General features: G+C 39.3%; 1 protein-coding gene across 6 annotated transcripts in view; it reads left to right on the forward strand.

Annotated features, from left to right (window-relative positions):
* Nucleotides 1-20,039, forward strand: part of ASB4 (ankyrin repeat and SOCS box containing 4) — a 118,717-nt gene that overhangs the window by 55,020 nt on the left and 43,658 nt on the right. For all 6 annotated transcript variants that reach the window (XM_070265707.1, XM_070265706.1, XM_023639234.2 and 3 more), the window contains one exon: nucleotides 6,719-7,018. In XM_070265707.1, coding sequence (XP_070121808.1) covers nucleotides 6,719-7,018 — 300 coding nt within the window. The remainder of the gene's footprint in view (nucleotides 1-6,718; nucleotides 7,019-20,039) is intronic.

Below are 20,039 nucleotides of genomic sequence, written 5' to 3' on the forward strand. Positions count from 1 at the left end.
GGATCCTAGGTGTGGACTCAGCACTGCTTGTCAAGCCATGTTGTGGCGGTGTCTCACATAAAATAGAGGAAGATGGGCACAGATGTTAGCTCAGTGACAATCTTCCTCAAGAGAAAAGAGGAACATTGGCAATGGATGTTAGCTCAGGGCCAATCTTCCTCACATGCACACACAAAAATAAACAAACAAATAAATAAATAATAAACAATTTTGAAAAAACCTTCTCTCACACTTTGTAAAGTAAGCATTAAAAACATCCCGTTTGGCATTTGAGTTATCTCCTAGGGAAGGGCAGAGATATGAGTCTTAAAAGCAAAAATGAATAAGCCAAATCACACCCATTTAAAATGGGAATGACAGGAAGAAAAGCTAAATACGTGAACAACTTTTCAACAGCCAAAAGCAATAAATAATTGAATAGTCAAGGGATGTCAATGATATAAAGTTTATTATGACCCAAGCACACAGTCTTCAGAGTGAAAGCTGGATTTTGAAGAAAGCTCAAGGGCTGTTGATATTGGTTCTGGCTCATCATCTCCATACTGGAACCGTGAACGTCTCTAGAGCTGTTTCCAAAGGTTTTTCCAACTGCGTATTTTGATTCTCCTTCAGACCTATGAGCCTTGGCTCGTTAACGATACAGGCAGAACATCACACTTATCTCTTTGATATGAAATTCCCTAGTCAGCAAGGTTAATCAGAGTCCTTCTATTAATCAGTGTAATGCACTTTAAGTACTTCGTTAACGGCCCACAGCCGCAGGGTCTGTGGTTGGTAGTCATATTTTTAATTAAAATAACCAATGAATGATTTCACTGGAAAACTTTCTGGCAGGTCCTCTGTCTACTTTACTAGGTAGCAACTGTCGTCCAAATATCTTGAAAGCTCTTATTTCCACTCTCTTAATGAATAATCTCTTTATCACCTAATTTTCCTCTTTGCCAGAAATCTGCTCTCCTACTTTCCTACGAACCAGCCTAGCGTTCTTTTCCCTTCTTAGAAGTTCAAACTTTTTTCTTTAAATTTTACATTGCAAGCTTACTTTTTTTTCTCTCCTGGGAGAATTCTGAGATTTATTCTCAAAATATTAGCTATTAAAAAATAGCCAAGAATTGTGCTTCAGTCTATAATCCTTCAGGACTGTGTAAATACGTGGACACAGGCAGAGCAAATGTCTGCTAATCCAGCCCCAAGCAGCGTGTGTAACCTTTGGCTGTAATAACGGAGGCTTCTCATGTGTGGGGTTCTTTGGACTCAGATAACATTATAACTGATAACTGTCTCAGAGCCCAGGCTTAGCGGAAGGTTTACCAGAGATGCGTACATCCCCCTCGGCACTGGAGCCGAATCAATCCTCTCTTCCAAAAGATGGCCAGACACTTCCCTCCTTACCATATTTCCTGAGCCAGGGAGCTGTCTACTCAGCTACTCAGGCATATCTCTTTGGTTTCAGATTTAAATTAAACACACACACACACAGGATTACCCTGCATATTTTTGTTTGGGGTAAAACTTCTAAAATCACTTTAGAACATTTGCCTACAAGTAATGCTGGTTTGGAAGTGAACTATGTGTAGCCTGCAGATCACTGATGGCTATTTGAAGATCTGGGGGAGACCAGAGATTGAGTTGACCTCTGTCAGTACTAGTTACACAAACATGGGCATTTACGCTACTTAATCTCTACAAGATCTTTATCCTCATTTGTAAAGTGGAGGCTTTGTCAAGACCCGCTCTAAATCCCCTGCATGCTGATAATCTACGATGTTATGAAGGGAAAATTATGTAAACAGATTATGGTCTGGAGAAGGTACAAAGAAACTGTAGATACTATAAATCCACATGAGCATGGCCTGTATTTGAGAGTTCTTTGTGGGATTTTTGCATAGGAGAAAGAGTCTGTATTTTCTTTTTTTTTTTAAAGATTGGCACCTGAGCTAACAACTGTTGTCAATCTTTTTTTTTCCTGCTTTATCTCCACAAATCTCCCCTGGTACATAGCTGTATATCTTAGTTGCAGGTCCTTCTAGTGGTGGCATGTGGGACGCTGCCTTAACATGGCCTGAGGAGTAGTGCCACGTCCACACCCAGGATCCAAACTGGTGAAACCCTGGGCCACCACAGCAGAACGCACCAACTTAACCACTCAGCCACGGGGCCGGGCCCCAAGAATCTGTATTTTCTTCTCTTCTTCCTAGTTAAGCTCCTTGCTCAAGCAGAACTCTTGTGCAAGGAGCCGTCACTACTCACGGACTGCAGACCTGGGGCGAGAGTGTGCATGGTTTACTTTAGGGGAGGCAGAGGGTTCTTCACCACCCCCTCGAGGGCTTTGTTCCCAGGTTCTGCTCCACCCTTGTGCTTTGTGCAGTTTGAGCACGAGGTCAAAGGGCAGCCTGGCATCTGCAGAAGTGAGCGGAGGGAGGCCCTTTGAAAGATAAATGCTAAGAATAAATCACATTCTAGGTTCTGAAGCCCTGGGACAACTCTGCTGAGGAAAAAAGGGAGAATATGAAAAAATGAATCTGCCTGATTACTTAACTCTATTTCTATCATTCTGTGATTATTGGCGGTTGTATTTTGGAGGACAAATTCTGATCTCTGGACATGTCAGTATTGACACAAGTGTGTTAATAGGTGCTGTGTCGCTGTGGTTTTTGAAGATGGATTTTCCTCAGGTTTGGTCCTCAGTGAGGGGAGGTGTGGTGGAAAGACACTTGCTCATTTCCACACATGGTACACAGTGACCTGTGGCCGCAGCCTCACTTTCAGGTGGTGATTATCTGTGGGTAGCCTCCTTGCTGTGAGCTGCTCCTTTCTCTGCAGATGGTCTTCCTGCTATGCTCAGGGTTGAATTACCCAGAAACTCTTCTTCAAACACCACCACCAAATCCTGCAACACAGTGTCAAGATGCACTTCAGCAGACCCTGATCCATATGCAACAGCCTGTCCTCTTCCTATTTCTCCACTCAGCTCCCTTCCAAAAGATGGCCGAACACTTCCCTCCTTACCATATTTCCTGAGCCAGGGAGCTGTCTACTCAGCTAAGGTGTCTTGTTGCCACCCACCTACACACATTCCTATCTAGGAGAGGTGAGTTGTAGGCACGATTCCATTTGGGGCATTGGCTGAATTCCAGACCTTGGCGATCTCCGAGCTCAGTAAATACTGGCTAATGATTATGATTATAGGAAAAGAAGATGAAACTGACTGAGAGGTCAAGGATGACTGATTCATGTCATAAATGCGCAGGATAGATTCTCTAGGTGCTACTGGGAATTTAGGAGGAAGAAAAAATCAACAAGCAAATGCATTTCCGTATCAGAGATGTGACATATATTATAGATGAATTTGGGATCTTCTTTCCTTCCTCGTGATTTGTGAGGCAGGCTTGGCACTAAACCTATTCTGCGTCCACAAAGACAAAGACAGATGGAAATCCTGCACTGCACATGTCCTCAGTCCATTCGCTTGGGCTGAGGCAGGCAAGTCATGGCTCTACCAGGCTGAAAAAGTAGCAGTTTTTTCATCTGGAAAATAAAAGGCTTGGAGTGGATAATCTTCCCCTTAGTGCTAACATTCTATGTTTCTGATTTTGCATCAAAATGCTGTTTTCTTAATCAGCTCTCTGCCGCTTCCTTTTTGAGGTCATTTTTCTTCCCATTGCAGAAGCAGGCCTGAGTTTCCGATCAGTGGCTGCATAGAGCTGCCTAATCTTTGCTGCTAATCGGTGGGCAAAACGCACTTCTGTTTTCAGATCTGGAACCAGCTTCTTTCCAAGACAATTAGAAGAGTATGTCTTTGCAAATTGCTTGTTGAAGGATTTTGAGTATTAAAATGACTAAGAATCAGTGATAATGTGATTCATTCATTATCAAAAGCAGATTGCATACCATAGAGTTTAAAAACTTTGCTTGGAAGGCATATTCAGTGTACATAGCTAAGTAGAAATGTATAAATGGATATATACACATATATCGTGTGTGCATATCTATTTACACACACACACACACACACACACACACACTACACATATACACAAATTACAGGCACGCGGTTAATACTCCAGCTCAAGTTGTCTGTGATTCTATTTATCTCTGCTAAGGAAAGTCCGTATCACCAAATATGTCGCCTTCTCAGTGTCTGGAATTTCGAATTAGTATCTTAGAACTTAATTCTATTAATTGAATATGCATTCCTAGATAAATTCAGATAATCCCAAGAGGGTCACCCTTTGAACTATCCTCTGTTTTCTAGACCTTGGTGTGAATTAACCTTGGATTTCTTTACAAAGAGCAGATTTGGATAGCGGGAGAGTTGGGAGGAAGAGAAAGCAAAATGGCCCTACAATTCTGAAAGGGAGGAAAAAGGGATTAAAGTGTATGCGTGCGTGTGTGTGTGTGTGTGTTGTGTGTGTGTGTCTACGTTGGAAAGTGGGCTGCAGAAAAATAAACTTTGGGTTGGATTCATTCATTCCTTCAGGATTAATCAGCATTGTGTATCACCCTATATTATATGGCCTCTTTAAACTAAATTATTTTTTCCCCCTCTGGACAGGGAGACAATAGCTTATTTTAATTTTGCTTATTTTTATAAATAGTAATACATGCACAAGGTACTAAATATAAAAGCTCAAATGGGGCATTCAAGGACAAGTAAATCCGTGTTCTTGTTTCCCAGTCCCCCAGTTCCTGGAGTCACTACTGCAACCAGTTTCTTGTTCTAGGTGTTTATAAATATGTTTGCATATGATGGCATGTTATGCACACTGTCCAGCTTCCTGCTTCTCTTACCCGATAATAACATATCTTGAGATTTTTCCCTATCAGTATACATAGAAATGCCCCCTTCTTTATAATGGCTGATAGTATCCGATTGTATAGATACACCGTAATTTATTTAAACAGTCTCCTATTGATGAAGATAGGACTGATGTTTCCAATCGTTAACCTTTGAGAACAATGCTGTGGTGTAGTGCGTGTTCTTGTCCATAGGCTGAGTTGCCAGGATTCACAACTCCTGGGAACTTTATACTCTTCACAAAGAGTTCAATGCAAGAGGTGTTCCTGGGAGTTCTGCAATACAATGGCACTTATAGGGCATTTCACACATGAGCGATTATACTTGTAGGATTAATACCCAGGAGTGGCATGTGTGTAGTGTTTTTCACCTAAATGAGGAAATTTTAAGATCTGATCCCCAGGCCCACTTTTAATGTGGTCATCATCCTCTGAGTGCCCTCCAGATGCTCATCATTGGTGCCCAGAAGTATTCAAAATATTCTAGATTTATTCTGACCCCATCTAATCAGTGAATAATACAACTTTTACTTCTCTTGTTCTGGGCACTGCACTTTTGTTAATGTGGCTTAAGATTGTATTAGCTTTTTGGCAGCTCCATCCCACTGTCAGCTCATTTTGAGATTACTGTCAAGTCAAATCCCTAGGTCTTTTCTCAAATAAATTACCATTAAACCATATTCTGCTTCCCTTGTACTTGTATAGTGGGATTTTTATAACTTAAAAGCAAACTTACGATTTATCCGTGTTAAAATTTATTTTGTTGTTTCAGCCCTAGAGTCTCTTCTAAGCTGTTGAGCTCTCTCTCCATCTCATCTTGCCATCAATAGTTCATCTTTCTGTATCTATCTTCCATTCTCCACTTACGGTGAGCTTAATGCCATGGCTCTAGCATTGACACTGAAAGAAGGTTTATAAAGTTATCTCTTTTATACCTTGTCAAATATGGCAATTGTTAGAGGCTTGGATAAAAGGGGCTAGCTCATTGTTTAGAAGTCAAAGGTCACGGGGAAAAAGGCAAGACAGGAGAGAGAAGAGGACATTTCCAACAACTAATGGGAAAAATTTTTGAAAGATCTCAGTTCTAGGAACAACTATGATTCTTCTCAACAATTAATTTGTATATAGCTTGTGGACATAGTTAACTGTGCAACACATCATGCTTTCCTGTTTATTTTGGGTGCTAGGAAGTTCAAAGGCTAATTTTGCAATGTTGTTCTAGTGTACACGACACAGTTTACATTTTGTGTACTTATCTTTGACCTCTTTTTATTTTCCTACCTTACTTTTTCTTTGCCCTTATTTTCTAGATCATTAGAAAATCCTGTATTGTGTAAATCTTGTGAGTTGCTGTCAAGTCTTCTTTCGAAAGAGATATTGTATAAACTGACAGGCTGGCAAATAAAATCTTGGTGTGACAAATTTTTTAAAGACATCAAATACATTCACACCTTAGATTGACAATAACAGCCACAACTATAGGGAAAAAGAACTGTGATGGAATAAAAATTATAAGCTTGTAACTAACAGCTTTGGAATCATTCAAGACAATAGTTGGGAGTTAAAAAATTCTTTAATAAGAGTTTCCTGTAACTCACCAGTTAAAATAAAATGCAATCACGTAAACGAAGATCTCAAGCTCAAATGCCTTGGAATGCCAGGAAGGTAAAGTAAATAAAGGAACGAGATAGAGAGCAGAAGAGACAGTGAGAAGTCAAGAGTGGCTGTCCCTCTTAAAAACATCCAGATATGCTACTAAACTAAACATTTGCAGACCCACCAGCTACTAGTTTATGGCTTCTGAATCATTCCTCCCCAATTTTATAAACGTGACCAAAGTAAAATACTTTGTAAAAATCCTCGCAAAGTAGGGAGAAATTCTAGGCCAAGAAGTTCAATTTTCTTTTCTTTTCTTTTTCAGGGTACTGGTTGCCTAGTTATAAATTAAAGTCTTCCTGGGCAACAGGCCTGCATCTCTCTGTCTTGTTTGGTCACGTGGAGTGTCTTCTGGTGCTACTGGACCACAATGCTACAATCAACTGTAGGCCTAATGGGAAAACCCCTCTTCATGTGGCTTGTGAAATGGCCAACTTGGATTGTGTTAAGATCCTCTGTGACCGTGGAGCAAAGCTCAATTGCTATTCCTTAAGTGGACACACAGCTTTACACTTCTGTACAACTCCAAGCTCCGTTCTCTGTGCCAAGCAATTGGTCTGGAGAGGTAAGCCTTTCTGGGTGGCTGACACTGTTATCACTTGCACACTCATGGTTTTGAAACTTGGTGATATTTACTGAACTCAGGCAATATAGTAGGTATCCCGATGCATTAAGCCTCATTCAAGGGACCCAAAAATACCCATATATGTACATATATACATACACACACATACATGTATATATATGTGTGTGCTGGCCCAGGTCATTTAGTGATGATCACATTAGAGTCTGATAATTTTTTAATTGTAGGAGGCTCATTAATTTACACATTTATTTGACAAATATTTATTTAGCGCATATGATATGTCAGGTAATATGCTAAGTAAGTGAAAAGAGAAAATAGTATCTGCCCTGAAGAAGCTTATATTCTAATAGAGGAGATAACTATTAGCAAAACAGATTCATAAATATATAATTGTAAATTTGGAAAGGAGAAAAACAAGGTGTTATGAAAGAGAATGTCAGGAGTGAACTATTATAAAATGTATAAAGATTTCTCTAAACATATGATATGTAAGCCAAATTTTAAGAATGAGAAGGAGCTAACCATTAAAAGAAGGAGCCAAGAGGAAGAAGAATCTAGGTACAGGGAACAGCATGTGCAAAGTTCCCAGGAGAGCAAAAATCTTGGACTATTCAACAGATGGAAGAAGGCCAGTGGGGCCAGAGTGTCACGGCTGTGGGTGGGGTGGGAGAGAGGAGGGGAGAGGGGACTGCCACAAGATGACATTGCACGTGTTAGATCATATACGGCTTGCTGGGGGCCATAGGATGGGGTTTAGAAATGGAGCCACTGGAAAGTTTTGAGAAGGGCAAAAACATGGTTTCGTTTTCACTTGAAAGCATCATTCTGGATTGATGCAGGCATTGGATTGGAGGAGGCCCAGAGTGGGAGCAGGGAGACCCTAAGGGAAGCTATTGCAATCTTGTAGGTGAGAAGGGACGGTGATTTGCACTAAGGAGCAAACCTGGATAGGAAGATGAGAAGATGAGTTTGTAATATATTTTGGAAGCAGAATTGCTAGCATTTGGAGATGGATTAGATATGGATGGGAATGAAGGGAAAGGAAGTTTCAGGTATCATTGCAGTTTTCTGGCATTAGAAAATCAGTAAATAGCGATGTCTTTTCTTAAGATGGGGAGAGTTGAGGATGAAGCATGTATGTGGAGAAGATAGCTAAATTAGTCTTTTTTTAAAGTCAGATTTATAGAGGTAAAATTTACACACAGTAAAATTTACTATTTTTGAGAAACACATAGTCATGAAACCATCACCACAATCATCTCAAAAAGTTCCCTGATGCCCTTTGTAGTTGATGCCCTCACTCTGTCTCACCTCCAAGAACCACCGATTTGTTTTCTGTCCCTAGAGTTTTGTCTTTTTTGGAATGCTATGCAAATTAAATTATATAATATGCAGCATTTGAGTCTGGTTTTTCCTACTTAACATAATCCATTTGAGATGCATCTGTGTGGTTGCACTCACCAGGAAACCAGAACTTTTATTGCTGAGCAGTATTCCTTGTACAGGTGTAACACAATTTATCTACTCCTCAGTATAGGGGCATTTGGCTTGTTTCTAGTTTTTGGCAATTTTGAAAAAAAGCTGATATAAACATTTATATGCAGGTTCTTTTTTTTTGTTTCGAGGAAGATTAGCCCTGAGCTAACTGCCTGCAATCCTCCCCTTTTTGCTGAGGAAGACTGGCCCTGAGCTAACATCCGTGCCCATCTTCCTCTACTTTATACGTGGGACACCTGCTACAGCATGGCTTGCCAAGCGGTGCCATGTCCACACCCGGGATCCGAACCGGTGAACCCTGGGCTGCTGAGAAGCAGGACACGCACACTTAACTGCTGCGCCATCGGGCCAGCCCTGCATGCGGGTTCTTGTATGGACATGTTTCCATTTCTCTTGGGTAAATATGTAGGAGTAGGATGATGGGCTGTATAGTAAATTTATAAGAAACTGCTGAACTGTTTTTCAAAGTGGTTGTACCATTCTGCATTCCCACCAGCAGTGTATGAGTTCAGTTGCTCTCCATCCTTTACAGAACCTGGTAATGTCAGATTAAAAAAAAAATTATTTTAGCCATTCAAAAAGGTATATTATAGTATCTCATTATGATCTTAATTTGAATTTCCCTGTTGACCAAGGATATTAAGTATTTTTTCATGTATTTATTTGTCAGCTGTATATTCACTTTAGTGAAATATCTTTTCGTATCTTTTCTTCTTTCTTTTTAAATGGGTTGCTTGTTTTCTTATTATTGATTTGTGAGAGTTCTTTATATATTCTGGATACTAGCCCTTTATCAGATATGTGATTCGCAAATATTTTTATTCATTCTTTGACTTTTTATTTTCCTAACAGTGTCTTTAAAAGAGCAGAAGTATTTAATTTTGATAAGTTCGATTTATCGATTTTTACCTGTTTTGGTTTGTGCTTTTTTGTGCTGTATCTAAGACTAGCTCAAGTAACAAAGATTTTCTCCTATGTTTTTGTCTAGAAGTTTTATGATTTCAGGTTTTACTTTTGGGCTTTTGATTCATTTTGAGTTAATTTTTATATATGGCATAAGGTACAGATTGAGGTTCATCTTTTTTATATACAGATGTCCAATTGTTTCAACATCGTTTGTTGAAAAGACTATTCCTTTACTCTTGAATTGCCTTGATATCTTTGTCAAAAATCAATTGGCCAGGGCCAGCCCTGTGGCATAGTGGTTAAGTTCATGTGCTCCACTTCAGTTGCCTGGGGTTTACGGGTTCAGACGGCAGGCACGGACCTACACACTGCTAATCAAGCCCTGCTATGGCGGTGTCCCACATACAAAGTGGAAAAAGATTGGCTCAGCTATTAGCTCAGTGACAATCTTCCTCAAGCAAAGAGAGGAAGATTGGCAACAGATGTTAGTTCAGGGCCAATCTTCCTCACAAAAAAAGAAGGAAAGAGAGAAAAAATCAATTGGCCAAATATGGATGGATCCAGGGATCTACATGTCTATCTTTTGCTAATACTCCACTGACTTGCTTGCAATAGCTTTACGTTGTCTCAAAATCAGAGTGAGTCCTCATAGATCAATTTTAAACCTGAGAAGTTTCAGATCTCTTTGAGACATCAAGGTGAATACGTCAAGGTTGCACTTGATATAAAAGTATAGCTTTCTGAAGAAAGTTCTGGATTAATGCTATAAGTTAAAAACTATTGGCTTGTAGACTGTATTTGAAACCAATGAAATCACCTGGATAAAGAAGGTAGCAGAGAAAAGAGAATCTAGGACCAAGCCCCAATAAATTCTTACATTTAGCTGTTAGCAGGATGGACAGGAGCCAAAAAAGGAGACTGAAATGGATTGCTAAGTCAAGTTGGAGAAAACTCAAGAGCATTTTTGGCATCACAGGGACTAAGAAAGAGGCAGGTTCAAGAAGGAGGGAGTGGTCACCTATGTTGACAGCTACTGAGAGGTTTAATTAGATGTTCATTAGATTAATTGAAAGAATTATCGTCAACAAAAATAGCTTTGGTGAAATGGTGGGTGTAGAAGCCAGATTAGAAGGTGTGAATGGGAGGTTAGAAACTAGAGATGGCAAATGTTGACAACTGTTAAAAGAAGCTTGGCTGCAAAAATGAGCATAAGAATAGCATGATTGCTAAAGGGGGAGGGGGTGTCATAGAAGAGTATTATTTACAGCTGGAGATAAAGGAAATGTTTGTGTGCTGAAGGAAATGACTGATAGAAGGAAAACCGTGGACGGTGCATGAGATAGGATAACTGAAAGCTCCAGATCTTAGAGAAATTGAGACAGGATGAAATCAAGAGACCAGGAGACAAATCCTCATTTTTAACACATTGGCCAAAGCAAAAGATGGCTTTAAATGCCAGAGCATTTATAGATTTGGTAGTGATGAGGGAGTTCATATCTGATAGCTTTCCCCCTTCGATAACGTATGAGCCAAAAATGAGAGAACAAAGGGAGGAAATTTTGATGAGAGAGGAGAAGGTATGTAAAGGTCATGGGGAAGTATGGGAGAACAAGCTTAAAGATGCCATGGTCTTCTCAACCTGGGAGAATTAAGGAGAAAAAAATTAGCCTGGCTTATTCTCCTTCTCTCCTGCCCTAGGAGGAAGGGCCTAACGCAGAGACGCATGATGAGGGATAGGCACCAGCTGACTCATCTTACCACTGGTGTTCATCACCCGCTTTCACATTTACTTATACATTTATTTTTAAATTTAGTTTTTATTTATATTTTAATTAATTAATTTAAACTTTTAAGCTTTTTATGTTTTAAATTTTTAGAGAGTTAAGAAATTATGTATTTGTTTAATTATTGACCTTTTATATCACTACCTTTTCTTGCGACTTCATCAACTACATACTGACAGAGAGCTGCCAACCCCTTCACTCCTTAGAAGCGTTGCCACACAGTTTTCCCAAAGGGTGCTGTTGTTCCTTGCCTCCCACGTCTCGGTTGACAGAGGGGCACTACCTAGTGATCAGAAGGAGTGAAGAGCAAGGGGGAGGCGGAGCAAGGCTCCCTGGAGGTTGACACTAATGAATTAGGCTGATGATGATCAGAGAGGAAGAATGGAAGTCCATTAAAGACGTATTTGCTCTTTGGCATCATGGTCTCAAAGGCCAAAGCCATAAAGAAAAGAAAGATAAATTAGAGAAAGTGAAAGTGTTCAACTTCTGAGCGGCAAACAGATCATAAAATTAAAAGGGAGTCATAAAACTGGAAAAAATATTTGAGACTATATGACAAAAGGCTCACATCTTAATTCTTAAATCTTAAGAAGTAAAGTAAGGAAGTTAACAACTAAGGAAAAGAAGAGAACAAAAGGACAAAAAATGGGAACAGGAATAGATATTTCAGAAAAAAACAAGCATATAAATAATGAATAAAGATAATATAATGATCACCTTCATTGGTAATAAGTAAATATCAATTAAAATAACAATTGGATGCTTTTATTGTTGTTCATTCCATTAACAAGAACACAAAAGATGATAATACGTATGTGGACAAACACACGGGAAAGTACTCTCATACACTCTCAGTGGAGTGTAAATGGGTGCCGTCGGGAGGGATGTATAAAAAGCTGAAAACCTTTTTGAACTCAGAAAGTCCACCTCCTGGGTTAAGACTGATTTGACCCTTTGGCTCAGGGCTCTCATTAGGTAGGGCCTCAAATTCAGATTTTAGATATTATCTCCAAAGAAGGTTATACACTGAGTCAAAGAGATAATTGATAAGAAAGAAGGAAGACACTTATCATGGTAACAGAATTGTGCTTGGTCACACAACCTGTAGAACACTAGAAATTAAGAGACTTTCTCCTAATTCCATGAGTCTTCAAAATAGGGCAGTTATAAGTGTGTTTTATCTGCTATTTTTGCATTAGAAGGTTTGACTGTTTAAGGAAAACATTTAAAATATGTCACAATTTAAAAATATACATATCGGCATTTTTTTATTTTTTAATATATTTAGAGTCTCAAAAAATTGCCTGATTTCTTCTTTTACCCGCAGCAATTTATATTACTGAAAAACTGAAAAATATTTGCATATCTAACCAAAAAATTTTAAGCTGTGTTACCTCCATACCATACAGACATTAAAAATGATGTTGGCAAAGAATGTTCATTGACATGGAAAGAGTTTTAAAAAGAAGTTTATAGGAGAGTATGTACAGAGTAGACTTATTTTTCTAAAAATTATATACGATTATGTGTATCAGAAAATAATATCCAAATCATCAGAGTCAAACTTGCTATCATAGCTAATGCTTAGCTCCTTGCATAACAAATGTTTTTTTGTTTTTAAGTATGGTACCTGGCAAATATATCAAAACAAAACACAAACGGTGCATCGGATGGTTGGGGAAAATTTCACCCATTTTATGGATGGAGAAATAGAGAAAAGGAGAAGGTTAAGTGCTGGGAGGGAGGTCTCCTAGTCTGGAAACTCTAGAAGACTGTGAGCATCTTGCATCCCTTTCTTTTTGCATTTTTATGTCTTCAGCGTCTTGAGCAGTGCTTGGCATATAGGAGTACTCAGTAAGTGGTCTCTGACTGATCTGGGAATGACTCCAGGGGCCCTGAGTGCATGGATGGGAACTGCCGCCATCTAATAAATGGAAACGGTTATGTTCTTGGTTAACGAAATGCTGCTGATGGTCAGTTTTACCCTCTGAGTCTCTGGGGACATAGCTGAGGGATGAATTTTCTCTCTTGGACTATGTGGTAGGCACTTTGAGGAGAAGTCACATACGTCACTTCGTGGCTGGACAGAGGGAATTGAGACAGCATACAGACAAGGAAAATAAGTCAGGCTAACATAAAACTTGGGACCAGAGAAGTCCATTAGAGGAAAAACCAATGCCATGGCAACTGAAAACCGATGTAATTTCATTTGCTATTTAATGGGTTCTTTGTGGAAAAGTGCTCTTTGTGGAAAAGGCTAATTGAGGCCAAAAAATTGCATGCAATTTTCTCTTAAAGGATTTTCCCCTATTTTTCCAATGTTGTAGAGCCTGCTTTTGTCCCCATGCTGGATTTGTCTGCTATTTTTCTGTTTGCCTTTCTACTTAATGCCCCCCATCTTCTGGCCTTTGTTTCCTCTGGTATTAGTATAATAGTGTTCATCAGTCGAGAGGGCTTATTTACCTCAGTGAAAATGTCCTCTCCCTGAATCCTGCATTTCCCTACGAATAAAGAGAGTCAGGTCAGGTTTAGCTGGCTGAAAAGCAGCATATTATTTCTATTTATTCCCTTTCGTCGGAGGAAAATGAAAGCTGCTTGCTTTACTCTGCATGAAGCAAATCCTGACAGTTGGAGGGAAATTTGTTACTGCAGGAAAGCCATAAAAATTCAAATGTTTCCTAGCAGAATGTGGTATGAGGACAATGCAAAGGAGCCCGGGCCTTTTAAAAGACTGTCTCCTGCTACTTGGTGTGACAATGACACAAGTTACTTGAACGGTAGGAAAGTCCCTATGCAATGAGGCATTCATAGTAAGGCAAGATGTCATTGGACTTCATTTTAGTCAAGAAATAGATATGCCTGTTTACAGCCATCTCTCTCACCAATCCATACCTTCCCCTTTCCGGCTCTTACGTTACATGTTGTAATAGCACAAATCTGGCCATCCTAGTTATTTGAAAACCACCTGGGGCATTTTTGCCCCATCTGCTGTACTGTTAGTACCACCTGTACAATGAATTTAATATTTTCTTCAAATTAACGTTACTTATTAAATTTAATTTTAAAGTAAACTTTATACCACTATAAAAATGGATTCATCACTATAAAAATAATACGGCAAAATCCCTTGCCATACGTAGAAAGTCATAGTCACAGTAAATAATGGACAATGAAATTCTTGACCTCTGTCTGTCCCGAGACCCTCTCTCAGATGGCAGAGAATCACTCTAAAAAGTCGCTGCTTTTTCTGGAAGCGTCATCTCCAATCATTCTGCTCTAAATGAGTGAAACCGAAATGTATTTGCAGGTCGTCTCTCACACCCAGCGAGGTGGCAGGTAGTCCAGCCCGGTAGAGAATGTCCCACATAAAATCATAGCACACTTGGGGAGACTCTGCCTTAAGCAGTGCTTTGTAAAGTTGATGGTCTACTTAGTGGTGAATTTTAGAAGCACCCCCTTTAGAATCAGCAGTGAAACAAGCTGGATGCTCACACCACATCTCCTCAGCTCTGGCGTGGAGGTCCTCACTGGCACAAAGAGAAAAGAATAAGAAATAAGATGCATGAAGATTGGAAAGCAGGAAGCAAAACTTCCATTATTTCACACAGTGTGTTTATCTACATAAAAAACCCAAGAAAATCTAAGGTCAAACAGTTAGAATTTGTAATTGAATTCAGCAGAGGTACTGCATTTGAGATCAATATACAAAAATAAATCTTTGCATTTCTATATACCAGAAACAAGTGGCAAGAAATTATTATGCAAGAAAAGATAGATTTATAATATCACAAGAAATTTAAGGGACCTAAAACATATATTCAACAAAAGGGTAGAAGAAACATAAAAATTGATTAAAAGACATTAAGAGGATACTATATTCAAGGTTTATTATGAAAAATGTAGTTCTTGATTACTCCCTCCTCAAAGGCAACCACTTTCACCTCTTTTAGCTGATTAGTTTGATATTTATCTCCATATTGCTAAATAAATCCCATTTATTTATGCATAAAATTGGAAGGAATAAGGAGAAACATAAGCAGTTTTCTGATAATCTATTGATTTGTCTAAGGGAGGATGAGCATCTGGATCACACCCCCCAAGCCCTACCACGCACCTCTCCTAGCATCTGTCCTCACGCTATAAATATATTACAACCATGAGGCTTGAGGCAAACCGGAGTACCTTTTCTTTCCTTGTATAACATTTTGTTTTCCCTGGAGTTAGTTGTCTTGTTTTATTCTTTTGCTTAGTTTTCTACGTCTCCCCAAAAGAGAGAGTATTTTAACCTCAAACCACTAGCCAATAGTTTTAAATTTTTCTGAAAATATTCAGAATTCAATGGGCATTTTATCAGTTTCATTTTCTTGAAAAAGTCCCTTCTGGAACCTTCAGACCTGCTCCAACTACTGTCGTCCTGCGATCTCCATTCTCCATCATCCTGGAGATTCCCTTTGTCTCTTCCTTGTGTTGGATTTCCTATTTCCTGGATCCCAGGTCTTCCTATGTTTTGGTTTATTGCCTGTTTGGGTTGAGTATATCTTCTTTCTGAGAAAGAGTGCAAGGGCTATATGTGCCCCAGAAGGCACTTATTCTACCCTGGCTTGGCATAGAATTCTAGATGGATAATCATTTTCCTTTAGAATGGTAAAGGCATTGCTCCATTGATTTGTAGTTTCCAGTACTGCTGCTGAAAAATTGGAAGCCATTTTATTTCCTCTTCATTTATATGTGACCTATTATCTTCCTCTCAGGAGCAGTGGGGTTAGAATTTTCTTTTTGTCTTTGGTGTTCTGACATTCTGTGATGATCTCCTTTAGCGGTTTATTTTCATCCGTTGTACTGGGTCCTTTCAACCCCCCAAAAGTGCATATCTATCAGTTCTGAGAAATGTTCCTGAATGATTTCCTGCATGAATTCTTTTCTTCTATTTTCTGTATGCTCTCTTTCTTGAATTGCTATTATTTAGACATTGTACCTCCTGAATTGTTCCTCTAATTGTCTTATATTGTCTCCTGTTTTACATTTCTTTATCTTCATGCTTTATTTTCTGGGAGATTTACTCCAGATTTTTTTCTCTGTTTTTTTATGGGTTCTATCTACCATATCAAAGGCTTTCCTTAAATATTTTACAATCCTTTGCTGTCTGCTGATGTTTAAGATTGACCGACTGAAAGCTGATTTGGACTCTAAGTGTATCAGTGGAGTTCACTGACTGTTAGCTTCCCTATAGGAGATCTGGCTGGACTTTTTATTTGAGGAATCTTTGACGTAGTTCCTTTAGATCTTTTTCTTAGGCTGCTCAGATTCTCCAAAGAAAACTCTACTTGGTTTCTTCCTGGAGGGTCATGGCCTGGTTGCTGGTTTTCTAGGTGCTGAGTTAGGGAAAAGGGCTGGGAATGCAAATCCATTATACATGTGGTCTAGAATGCTCTGCCCTCTCCTCTTGGCTGAGCTAACTTCTACTCCTACTTAAGGCCTTAGTTCAGACATCAGTTCCAAAGATCAGTCTTCCTGAATTCCCTTAAATGAAGTTAGGTCCCTATGTTATTCTGTATTCTCATAGCACGTTGTAGATTTCCTTTGTGACATTTATATTTTATTTGTTTAATTCTTTGATTAGTATTGCCTCCCTCACTAAATCATAAATTTCATGAGAGCAGAGTTTTGCTTAGCATAGCCCAGTACATAGTACATATCAGTTGTTGATTGTTGAATATTTGTTGAACGTTCATTTAAGAACAAGTCCTAGAACTAGGGAGGAGAGTGTGGTTGAACCAGAGTAATTCGATCACCATTACTGGCACAATGACTCTCGGTTCATAGTCTATTGCACTCTGCTTCTTTTCTTATATGAAGAGAGTATGTCAGGGAGGAGGGAGCTGTCAGAAGTGTCAAATACTGCCGAGAAATCCAATAAGTTGAGAGTTAAAAAGTTTCATTTGGATTTAGTTACATGGAGGGACTTACAGATCATAGCAATCAGTTGAGTGATGGACACAAAAATCAGAATGGAGCAGACTAACAACCGAAAAGAAGCTTGTCTGTGAATGTGAACAAGCTTTTAAAGAGTATTTGTGAAGAAGAGACAAGAGGGCAGATGAAGAGGGAAATGAGGTTGAGAATTCTTTTCTTTTAGATGACAGAAACATGAGCATTTAAAAAAACTGATGGCAAAATCCACTAATAGGCAGACATTAAAGACAAAGGAGAGAGGAGGGGTAATCTGTGGTGGGAGGATTCTGAGAAGTGTGGGAAATGATGTCGAGAACCAGGTAAAGTATTGGTTCTAGGGAGGAGAACACCTGTTCCATTGTAGCTGGAGGCAAAAAGGGAGAGGATGGGAGATGATATCTGTGATAGTAAGGCAATAAAGAAGTTTCCGTATGAAAGGTATTTTCTGTGTAAAATAAGACATGAGGAAATCCAAGCGTAAAGCAAGAGGGAAAAGAGTTAAAGGATTGAGGAAGTGAAACGGGCTTGAAATAATTATGACGGAGAGTGGGGGAATAAGGTAAGAAGAGAAACATTGGATTACTGAGCAGTCTTGAGGACCTAGTTTTTGACTTTACAGTGGCACCGGTCTTGTACAGATGGCACCTCACCTGTAGTGTGGTTTTTGCCATATTGCTCTCAGCTGTTGGGTACAGGTGCTGAGACAGTAGTTAATTGAGTTCATTCATGGCATCAGGTGGGTGCTATGAGGAGTTGGAGATAGTTTAAGGTTTTGGCAAAAGAGTTATTGAAATGGTGGAACATGGAATTAAGCTGGATAAAGAGGGGAGAAAAGGAAGGAACATCTAATGGACAAAGAGAACAGAGAGAGGGATTCTAATGAAACTAAGATACAAGAACAGGCAGTTATGGCCAGAGAATTGAATGTAGGAATTCGTGATTTCTGGAGACTAATCAATTGAGGGTAATGACTCAGTCAGGTGTGACTGTGGGTGGGAGTCACCAGGTCAGAAAGGAGGAGAAAGTCATGGGAGAGAATGAGATCCATACATTGAGGAACCTGGGCATTGGGTGGTCGTCCCTGTGGGCACCGATGTCACCCAGGATTTGTGTGGAGAGGAATAATGTAAGTCAGGTGCCAAAATCTTCAGGAACTGATGTGGAGATATATGTATTCAGGAAGGAGGGTACGTGGTAGAGATGAAAAAGCAGAGCCCCAAAGAAGCAGGGATGTTCTTTTTATTTTTATTTATTTTTTCAACAGAATTAGGGAGTAATTGGAAGCAGCAATAGGGAGTCAGCTATATGAAAAAGAACACCCAGCTGTATACTGCAGGCCAGAGTTAAGCATCCCGCATCTGTTCTTTGAGATTGGAATAGGGCAAAGCTAGTTTGGTTGCCATGGTGACCAACGCCATGTCTCCAGGCTCATTAATCCTGTGTTCCAAACTAAGCACTTAGCGATAGCTTCTGAATAAATGCAACAAAGCTCTGCATACTGAAAAGGGCACGTTCGTGTTAAGCAGGGGAAAAAAGGTTTTCAATTTCATTCATTAAACTTGAGTAAATAATTCAATATCTTTGTGCGTCAGTCCTCCTAGCTAATGAATAAGGATAAATGCTTAATGGAAAATCTAGCCTAATAAAGTTAACAGCATCGGCTTTACATGTAAAGGAAATTGATGTTGCCGGTATATATGCATATGAAGGAGAAAATGGAGAGGAAAATGACATATATTAAGCATCTACGATGTGGAATGTCAGGTACTTTGAAATAAAATGTCTCATTTAGTCCTTGCAACAACCGTGTGAGGTGCATATTATTCTCTTCATTTTGTAGATGAGGAATCAGAAACGCAGAGAAGTAAGGCCCCAATTCACACAATTGGTAGGATTCAAGCAGGTGCAGTTCTGCCTGGTTTGGGTCAATGATGGCCCTACTATGGCTGGTTGGAAATTGTATACTGCTTTTCCTTTTGGAACATTTGGCTAATTAAAAAATTAGGAGAAAAGTTTCTGCTAAGGTGACACTGCCTACATAAAAGAGAAGTTTAAATGCTGTATTAGAATTCCATTGGCTTAAAAAAAAATTCACTACCATGGATGTTTTTAAATGCTTTTCTTGAAAAAAAAAAAGAGGAGAAGACAACTGGGTATATTAGAAGCATGTTTAATTAAAAGATGGCAAAACTGTCAATGCTTCTTCCGAAATGAATCTCCCCAAAGCAATCATTTATCCCCACTTTGCCATTTCCTAGTGCATAGAAAGTTTGACGTTGCAAAGCTGACCCTCAACACAGAAGCTGATTTTTTTCTTCTAAGTATAAAGCCTTTATTTGGATTTACTGGATTTGCTCCCACAAAGGTGTAGATAAATGACCAAAAAAGATATATCAAAAACCCATTGGGGCCGGCCTGGTGGTGCAGTGGGTAAGTTCGCACGTTCCCCTTCAGCGGCCCGGGGTTGGCCTATTTGGATCCCAGGTGGGGACATGGCACCGCTTGGCAAAAGCCATGCTGTGGTAGGCGTCCCACATATAAAGTAGAGGAAGATGGGCATGGATGTTAGCTCAGGGCCAGCCTTCCTCAGCAAAAAGAGGAGGATTGGCAGTAGTTAGCTCAGGGCTAATCTTCCTCAAAAAAAAAAACACTAATTCGTTTTCCATAAAATTAAACTCTTTAATTCAAAGCAACACTTTGATCAATGTCTAATTTCTGCCTCTAACAATGTGATATAGTAAGGTTTAAAATATATAGAAACAACTAGGTGCAAGTTAAAGATCCCCGTCACTAAACTCAGCTGTGAGCAATTTTTTAATCCAAATACGAATTGTTTTGGTCTCACCTATATGAGTGTCCCA

This window comes from Equus caballus, chromosome 4, assembly GCF_041296265.1.
Source record: "Equus caballus isolate H_3958 breed thoroughbred chromosome 4, TB-T2T, whole genome shotgun sequence".
Taxonomy (NCBI): Eukaryota; Metazoa; Chordata; class Mammalia; order Perissodactyla; family Equidae; genus Equus; species Equus caballus.